The 10,117-nt window shown below is 41.2% G+C and overlaps 1 protein-coding gene across 1 annotated transcript; it reads left to right on the top strand.

Moving 5' to 3' along the window:
- Window positions 1–468: 468 nt before the first annotated feature.
- On the top strand, window positions 469–8,615 carry slco1d1 (solute carrier organic anion transporter family, member 1D1; the record flags this gene model as incomplete). Its single annotated transcript, XM_083906535.1, has 14 exons — window positions 469–519; window positions 2,177–2,318; window positions 2,994–3,126; window positions 3,645–3,769; window positions 3,869–4,015; window positions 4,176–4,274; window positions 4,383–4,640; window positions 5,038–5,202; window positions 6,231–6,426; window positions 6,514–6,679; window positions 6,916–7,100; window positions 7,210–7,274; window positions 7,369–7,486; window positions 8,396–8,615. 14 exons carry the CDS (start codon window positions 469–471, stop codon window positions 8,613–8,615), a joined length of 2,070 nt encoding a protein of 689 aa, XP_083762661.1.
- Window positions 8,616–10,117: the final 1,502 nt, after the last annotated feature.

The raw sequence follows: 10,117 nt of genomic DNA, 5'->3' as shown, positions 1-10,117 counted from the left end.
TTCAGCTACTTTAGCACATCCCAGCCATCCCTTCAAAGGACCACTGCTGCCTCTCAGGTAAATACTGTCTCTGCTTTTCTTTTAAACTCTTTTAAGTTTATCTTTAAGTTGCACTATTGTATTTGATGTATTTGTGTTTATTGTGGTTAGAAAAGTTCATTTGAAAGAAAGTCTCTTCTAAAAGGAGTTACTAAACTAATCAATGCTGAGGATGTTTTCCTTTTCTGTTTATTTCACACACTACACTGAGATTTAATTTTTGATAAAGAACACAGCACAAGGCAGAAATATTTAGGCATATATTGATTAATTTAACTGTTTTAGTACAAAATCTGAAAGACAATTTGATTTTTAAAAAATCTGTTAAATGATACATAATTAACAATCTTTGACTTTTCTCCACAGGCCCACTGGTGTTGTGTTGTTTTCTGCCTCTTAGCACTCACTGACTGAGAGAAAAACAGCATCATGAGTGTAGAGTCCAAAAAAACACGTGAGGCTGGCTGCTCTAAGCTCAAGGTCAGTGAAATTTGCCCCTTTTCCCACTGTTAGAGGATTTCGATCTCATCTCAATCACAGTTTTACTGACCAAAATGTCTTAAAAACAAATGCATACATTTTTGTTCTTACTTCATTTGTCTTGGTATGGCATTTTCGGTGTATTACAAATGTTGTAAAAAGCTGTAAAATGGTAAAGCATTAACATAACAACAGGCTGAAATGCATTGTATGGTTGATTGTCAACAGATTAATGAAGAATAACAGTGGTATTGTTTCAGTGTCACGCTTGACTCAATGTTTTAACAGCTCATTCTTATTGATAACGGACAGTTATGAGTAAAGTCTCTCTTTTTTTTTTTTCAAAAGATAAAAACACCCCTCTGGCACCTTTTAATGCTGCTTAACAAGAGCCACTTATCTAAACACATCCCCAGAATAGTCTGTGACCTACAACCCAGTGTGAAACCCTTTCAATTTTTAACTATAATGGGGGCAAGGATGCGGCTGCATGAACACAGCAAATAAAGCACAAAAAGTAACACACACAAAAGTATTTCAGTACTTTTTACATTTGTACCATGCATCCACGTTCTCATTATCACCAGACATGACATAAAAATAAAGAAGAGCTTTGATCTGCAGTGATGAGCTTTGACAGACATTGATGCGCTTTTGCTTTTAAGAGCTTTCATCCGTGTTGAGCACTGGAAATTATTATTATTATTATTATTATTATTATTATTATTAGAAGAATCTTGTTGGAAAATATTATTCTTACTTCACACATCTTGGGATTCTTCTGTATTGGTGCTGTTGCTGTTTCTTTGACAGACATGTTCGGAAAAGCCAAGAATATTCAACAACTGGACCTGTATGGTTTACTTGGCATTAAAAGCACTGCAACAGTGAAAGAGATCGAAAAAGCTTATCGACAGATAGCCTTGAAATGCCATCCGGACAAGAACCCTGACAACCCAAATGCAGCTGAGCTCTTCCACCAGTTGGTTCAGGCTGTTGCGGTGCTAACTGATGCTGCTGCCAAGGCTGCATATGACAAGAACTATGCTGCCAAGAGACAAGTTGAAGAAAGAAACCGAAAACTAGATGATAAGAGAAAGAAAATGAAGCTCGACTTGGAGGCCAGAGAGCGAGACGCAAAGACTCAGAGGGAGATTGCGGAAACGAAAAGACAGGAAGCAGAGATTGCCCGTTTAAGGGTGGGAGGTGAACAGCTGCTCGCTGACGAACGGTGCCGCTGGGAGCAAAATCAGAGGCAAAAGGAAGCACAGCGGCAAAGGTTCTTGACACAAAGAAACTCAGGAGTTGGCCAGTTCGCGTCTTCACACGAAGACTTTGAGAGAATGGTGTTGAAGAAGTTGAAGAAGGCTGCTAAGCAACAGAAATGCATGAAACAAATGCAAAGAGAGGATGAGGAGGGCGCTGCTGGGCCTTAGGAACCGGCTTGGTACCAGTCTATCAATACTTACTGTACATCACTGGGATTTATCGTGCAGCTTCATGTGTGAGGTCCATGGCACAATCAAAAGTGATGGTACAAATTCGTTTTTAAGAAGACTAGAGATTCATATTTTCGACAAAAAGAGACAGACTTACTCACACTAGTTTCACTATGAAGATATTAATTTCACAACAATTTCCCCTCTGTGTTTTCCAGCTCTTCCTGGCCTCGTTGGCTTTTGTGTATTTTGCCAAAGCCTTTGGTGGAGCCTATATGAAGAGCTCCATCACTCAGATTGAGAGGCGCTTCGACATCCCCAGCTCCCTCATTGGGGTTATAGATGGCAGCTTTGAAATGGGTATGTGCACTGTGTGATGATGGCTGCTTTGTTTGTATTATAACATACTAAATAAAGAATATTCTTTTTCAACTTTAAATCACTCACTCACATTTTTTATTTCAAGGTAACCACACTAATCGCAAACAAACATTTTCTGCAGTATATTGTGCATACCATAAACTGTTTGTTTTTTTTAAACATGGCATGATGATTCATGGGTTGTCCCATTTCATAGGTTTTGATTTTCATCACTGTTGCATCTAAACTCACTTCCAATGGTGGTGATAAAAATGGAATTGGGCCTATGTCTTAATTAGTGCTGGGCGTTAACGCACGACGCGTTTCCATGACGACTGCCGCACCGTTTACCAGTTAGCTCCGTTAGCTGTGTAAGCTCCTTTAGCGCCGTTAGCGCGCCTACGGGGTCGTACCTATGTTCCCCGGGTCCTATGTTCCCCGTTTTCCCAAAAAAGGTCCTATGTTCCCCTCTTTGTATGTGACAGGGGAACATGGGACCCTTTTTTTGAAAAAGGGTAGGGTTAGAGTTAGGGTTAGAGAAAGGGTCCTATGGTCCCCAGTCACATACAAAGCGGGGAACATAGGACCCGGGGAACATCTAATTCTCTGAGCTAGTCATTCAGTCATTCATTCATTCATTCATTCATTCATTCATTCATTATTTGTCATCCCCAGGAAACCTGTTGGTAATAGCATTTGTGAGCTACTTTGGTGCAAAGCTCCATCGTCCCAGGCTGATCGGTATCGGCTGTGTGATTATGGCTTGTGGATCTTTCATCACCTCCCTGCCTCACTTCCTCCAGGATCTGTTAGTACACGCTTCACTTTGAGTCTTTGCATATTTAACATGTGATCATATGTGATATTATTAAGGTTTATTACTGTATTTTTGTTTGTTTGTTTGTTTGTGAGCAGCATAACTCAAAAACGTAAGGACAGATTTGCATGGAACTTTCTGTGGATATGGGTTTTGGCCCATTATAAGAAATTACTGAGCTGCCTTGGCGGAGGTCTGCGCTCTCCGAGTGCTTTTCTAGTTCAGTTTGTTGTCACTTTTGTCCTGATTGGTCTTACTACTATCTTGCCGCAGCTCATGCAACCTCTCAGCCTGGCTTTGCCCTTCATTTTATTTGTCTGTTAAACCAAGAGACAAGATAAGCACAAAAATGCAGTCTATAAAATGTGCATGTGTAATGTGGGCACATATTGTACATTATGCACATAAAAACAATATGATTTCTGTCCAGTGTAAAGGTTTCTTCTGTTTAGCTGCGTCATTTAGAACTAAACGGATCTTAAAACAATTCTTTATGGGGTTTTTTTCAGGTATAAATATGAGACGAGTGTGACTCACAGCATAGATACCAACAGCACTGAGAGCCTCCTGCCATGTTTCTCCAACCACAGCGTGACTGACACAGATGAGACTCTTGATTTAGCGCCCAAATCAGGTACAACTCAACATTTAGAATCAGGTCTGAAGACCACGTTTGTCACATTGAACTCAAAGTCCACTGTCCATTTACAAATACATTTTCCATCCCTCCAAGCTTGTGAACAGGCAGTTGGCTCATCCATGTGGATCTATGTGTTCCTGGGAAACATGCTGCGGGGGATTGGGGAGACTCCCATCATGCCTTTGGGTGTTTCCTACCTGGATGATTTCTCCAAAGAAGAGAATACTCCTTTTTATTTGGGTTAGTGAGTTTGTTTTCTTGCTGACTGTGCTCACACTTTCCTCCTACTCCATATTGATTTTCCTGCTCCACTTCCATCTTAAATATTGTGATATTGTATTCGTCTTATCTCTATTGCGAGTGTGCTCAACTGTTAATTCTCTGTTTCCCCATTTGCTAGCATGTATTAATACAGTGGGAATCTTGGGCCCTATGTTTGGGTACATGCTTGGGTCCTTCCTCGCGAAGGTCTATGTAGACATTGGATTTGTGGATTTAGGTATGGAAAAGAAACACACACACAACACCGCATCAGTAATAGTTGAGAGTAAATAAAGGACTGAATGCCACCTAAAACCTGCTGTCTCCACCCTTTTCCCCCTCACAGACAGCATCAGCATTAACTATAAGGACTCCCGCTGGGTGGGGGCCTGGTGGCTGGGCTTCATAGCAACTGGCACTGTGGCCCTGCTGTCCAGTATCCCTTTCTTCTTCCTGCCCAGGTCTCTGCCCAAGCAGGGAGAAGAGCATATTCACAACAACATAGAACTGGCCTCCATATCAGAGCAGGATAATTTCCTTGCAGATGAAAACCAGGAGCAGGAGGAGAAAGACAAGGAGGTCTCGTTACGGGACATGGCTAAAGGTACAGTACACAGAGCGTAAAATACGTCTGAGAGAATGTGAAATGTGTCTCAACACTTAAGTGATTTTTTTGGAGTTATGGACACAATCATTAACCAGATATAGCTCAGTAAAACCAGAGCCCGAACCAGTAACTGCCACACTATCAGTTGACTTAGCAAAGGTTCACTCTTGCCCTCATCACATAATGACCTGTTGACCTGTAGTAGTTGAAAGTAATATTTGAGATTGTTTTATTACTCTTTCACGTTTACAGAAAAAAAAAAATTGCTGCTACTTTGCAGGAAAATACAAGGACACAAAATGAGCTTGACTGTACATTTTCTTTTTAATTCCTCTTACAATCCATGCGTTCAAGTGTTTTTGCCTCAGTCTAACGTTGCTTTGTTCTCCCCCAGAATTCGTTCCATCTCTGAAACGACTCTTCAGAAATAGCATCTACGTGCTAATGATCCTCACGTATCTGGTGGTCGTCAACGGCTTCATTGGCCTCATCACCTTCAAGCCCAAGTTTCTGGAGCAAATCTATGGCCAATCGGCTTCCAAAGCCACTTTCCTCATAGGTACGATCAATGTCCGGCCGCAGCCGCTATGTGTTCACTGCACTTTGTGGCGCAGGAGCGCCTGGAACAATGATGTTGATGAAGGGAAGTGTTAATGTTGACCTGGAATGTCAGCTCAAAGTAGCCCACTGTGGATTTTATTTGTGTGTGTTTGTGTGTCTCTGTAAAGTATCACCTTGAACTTTTTTATGGCCGTTTTACCCACATGACTAACAAATACTACTGATTGAACAGGTTTTTGCGCATTTTACATAAAGTAAACAATCTCTTACTTTATGTAAGCAAAGCGAAGCAACTCAGTCACACCCACAATGCAGTTTGGCAATGTTTGGTCCTGCCCCTTTCAAAGTGAATGAAACGAAAACAGGTTGTGATGTCACCAATAAGCCTCCATGATCATGATTTGTCCGGTGCAATGTTGACGTTTCAAAACCACAAGTTCAGAGTCGCACCCTGGTCAATCACCCTGATTGGTGTCCACTCATAATCATACTTCATTATCTTTTTTCCTCTAAATGAGAACATAAACTACAAAACTGGCATAACATGCTATTGAAGACGAGACAAAGCGATTAACTCCTAAACTCTGGTTACTGATAAATAAATGTAAAGTAGAAGCAAATTTTTCCATAAACTTACTTTACAGTGAACTTAATTTATTGCAAATTGGGCCTAGTAGCTATTCAGTTTATTATTATTTCCTTGTTTTGACTTCACTGAGGAAACCAGAAGAATCTGTCCATTGTTTTGTCTACGATCTAATGTTAACACATCTGTGTATATGCGAGTCCAGATGAATGAGGGGTTCAAATACATCCAGGAGATTTAAGTGTTTAACAAATGGTTGAAGTGATTAGTTGATGTCAGTTGAGCAAATTCTGAATCACTATTTATATTGCTGATAGTGTTAAATAACATGGTTTTAGATTTGGAATATGGTAGGCGGTGCTTGAATTCTTTTTTTTAACGTTTATGTGTTGCATTACGCCCTTGTTTTTGGAATAATGTCAGTGTATTGATCCCTCCAGGCGTACTGAACCTGCCTGCAGTGGCTTTGGGCATCATCACAGGAGGTTATGCGTTGAAACGTTTCAAGCTGGGTGTCGTCGGAGCCGCCAGGGTGGTGCTTACCACCACCACCGTGTCCTTTTGTCTGCTCGCAGTGCAGGTCTTCATCCACTGTGACAATACAGATGTGGCTGGCCTCACCGTCTCGTATCAGGGGTGAGCGGAATATGTTCTTTCATAAACTCCTGGTACTGTTAAGATTTCTCTTCCTCAACTTAATGCGATTCATTGTCTGTTCAACAGAGATTCTCATGTGTCTTACAACCAGCAGACGTTGCTGTCACAGTGCAATGCAGGCTGTTCTTGCTCGATGAAGCACTGGGACCCTGTGTGTTCCCACAACGGCATGACGTACGTCTCGCCGTGCCTGGCTGGCTGTCAAACCTCCACTGGCATTGGCAGGCATATGGTGAGGCAGGGACTTTTACTCACAGAAATACTAAAAACCTGTTAGATGAAAAAAAAATCTAAATGTCAAGAGGTCACATTTGTAAGAACGTTAAGGTTGTCTTATCGTGATGCGATAAATCTCAGTTGTCACATAGGAAGAAGTGACACTGATTCTGGCTTCAAATCAGAATGAAATGTAACCTGACAGACAAGTACTCATCACGACCCTCCCTCTCTCTCCTGTTTATATTTTAGGAGTTTCACAACTGTACCTGTGTCGGGGAGATGATCACTCCAGGCATGAACATGTCGACAGTCCTGGGCCAGTGCGCCAGGAAGAGTAACTGTGATAGAATGTTCCAAATCTACATGGCTTTGACCGTGGTTGGCGCCTTCATATCTGGATGTGGCGGCACGCCAGGATACATAGTTCTGCTCAGGTCGGTCATTTTTTGTATATTGTCATCTAAAAACAAAAACGTGCTGTGTAATAATTCTGTGTACATGTCTATGCATAATAATCTTATGAGTTTTATATTCATGTTCCAGATCCATAGAGTCAGACTTAAAGGCCCTGGCGTTGGGTATGCAGACACTCATCGTAAGAACTCTGGGTAAGTGCAGGAGTATGTTTCTATTAAAAACAACGGTTAATAATCATCAACCTCATGTGTTCAAGTGTAAGCACGTGTGACTGTGTCTTTGCAGGTGGGATCCCTCCCCCAATTTACTATGGAGCCCTGATTGATCGAACCTGTTTGAAGTGGGGTACGAAGCAGTGTGGAGGACGAGGAGCGTGTAGGCTCTATGACGCTAACACCTTCAGGTACAGTGAATTAACTTTGTGGACAACTTGTTTTACAAAGAGTCTGATTTGTTGATCTTTTTTACTTTGTCACATGTTTTAATATGAATTATGTATAATATTAACAAGACACTGTATAGTGTTTAAAGGTGAAGTAAGTAGTTTATAGTGACATCTAGAGGAGAGGCTAAAATTTACAGCAAAGAACTGCTCCTCTGCTCAGCCCCTCCCTTCCCTGAGCGATACGGTATCCTCAGCCGGTCAAATGTCGTCCTCGACGTCTTTCTCCGTGGTGCGGGCGTACGGTCATGTACTGGTGTTCCTTTATCCGCTGTAAAATACGTGTGGTCCTCCATTCTAAACGCATAAAAAGATCCGCTCTCAGCCTCGTCTCGGCGCTCGATTTGTTCTCTCGGGGTTGTCCTTACAGGCTCCCGTAGAAGCATGGCGTCTCGCTGTTAACAGTGGAAATGCAACAGCGGCCCGCGACCATGTTATTTTACATGACTTTTTGAAACACTACGGAAATTAAACAAACACTATTATACAGCGACTAGACAATGCAGGAGCACATAAAATGTATAAAAAAGTGGATTTTTGGTCATATAAACCCATAAATACTACGCAGTGTCCCTTTAATGCACTTTTTACATCATTTTGCACACGATTTAGTCATTATTTAAAGCTGCACAAAGTTGTTACGTCTGTCAAGCGTTTATGTGTATACAATGGCACCACATGGGTGGGTGGCGTTAAGAAGTGTTTATCTCCTAAACTGGAAGAACATCTTGCTTTACTAGCGCAATGGTGCTGTTGCCTCCATCTGAGATCTTATAGTCAGAAAGGATACGCACTACAGCTTTAAATTCCAAATAAAAGACCTCAGTGACAGTGCTTCACCTAACCTGCTCTAACAATCTGTACTTCCAGAGTAACCTACCTAGGGCTGATAAATGGATCCTACTTCCTGTCCAACATTCTTTGGGTATTCCTCTACTTCAAAATTGTCAAGCGACAAAAGAAACTAGCACTGAGGAATCAGGCCAAAGAGAACGGACTTGAGGGCAAAGGAGAGGCCAATGGACGCGCCAGCATCAGCATCAGCATCACCAAAGGCAAAGAAGACACAGACAAGGAGAGCACGATTTAAGGATACACAGATCAACACCTCTGTAAAGTGCAGGTGATTACACGTGCAGTCATTTCCATTGCATTACTACTGTGCTGCACCCAGACCGGACCAAAGGCAACAATGGTACAGTGTCAGTGTTCTTTAGTCTTTTTATATAGTGGTGGTTATCCTTGTATACTGTATTTTTTGCAGCATATGCTCAATATGATGTATGTACAGTGCATTGTTTTGAATACTAATGTTTGTATTGAGTTACTGACAATGTTATTGTCTGTCATGTTCTGCAGTTGTGGGTGAGGGTGAAGTGTGGTTGTATGTATTATCAAAGTAGTGGACTCTTGCTCTCACTGATAACATGGCTGACAGATTTTAGTCACTTATCATGCCTGCTTAAGTCTACTTTATCTTAAAAATGTATTGTTTAAGATAAAGATTTTTTTTTTTTTTTACTTTTACAACCTTTTCCATCTAAAAAGTGAAGTTTGTACTCCACCTAAGCAACGCCAAAATCCATTGAGAAAAGCAGTGATTTAACATCACAGCACTCTGGAGTTTTTGATCCACTGCTGCCTCCAGCAGTGAGTTCAAATAGGTTCATGTGGTGACATGGATGTTTGAAATTCTTTGTTCGGATTTACCTAAGTGCCACAAACTTAGTAAAAGAGGCAGCAGTAGACCAGGAGCGCCTGTGTTCCCATGGGCTGAAAAAGCTGATTTTCTCTACAGACTTTAGTGCAGGAGAGTGAACAGTTTACAAATGTTTCCAGCTGGAAAAGGTTGTCGAATGATGAGGGAAAACCACAAACATATTCTCATAGATATCACAGGCTTAAGCAGGTGTGGATTTTTATTAGGGTACTGTTTTGTGAAGTGGCTAAAATCTGTATTTTGGCAGCCATGTTGTGATTGAGAGCTTGTATCTGGGTTGACAATAATGTCAATACTACACTACACTTCAGAAAACCTCATATGACTTAAAATCGAGGATAAGGTGTGACCATAGACCATAGACAGATATGGCACTGTGCTAATGATAGTGTGCATGCATTATATTGGCATAAAAGGAAATAAATATGTCAGTTACAGTTTTTCACTTGTACTCAAACGTTGAATCCAAGGTTTTTGAAAATGAATAGTCTTTATAGTATGTGACAGGAGCCACACTGAACAACTTATATATATGTAGTATTTTTTTTTGTCCATCTGTGAGGGCCCATGCAAACTGAAGAAGAAGAGGGACAGTGAGGCTGCTAACTTTACTTACTATCAGCGCTGTGCCTCTGTAACATTACACCGTCTAGATAGCTCACCTTTACACACTTCTAGTTACGTCACATCACGCACATGTCACACAAACACGGAAGGTCATGAACAGTCACATAATCTTCAAACTCTTGTCATGTTTGTTTTCAAAGGTCCACTGTCGTCTGCAAAGTGGGGTAAGAGTGAGTGGATTTCAACCCTGTTTCACTCTGTAGTTCTAGAGAGAGTGGATCGTCATTAGTATATAGAGCACTGTG

This window comes from Microchirus variegatus (genome assembly GCF_963457635.1).
Source record: "Microchirus variegatus genome assembly, chromosome: 20".
Classification (NCBI taxonomy): Eukaryota; Metazoa; Chordata; class Actinopteri; order Pleuronectiformes; family Soleidae; genus Microchirus; species Microchirus variegatus.
This window is presented reverse-complemented; position numbering and strand designations above follow the sequence as displayed.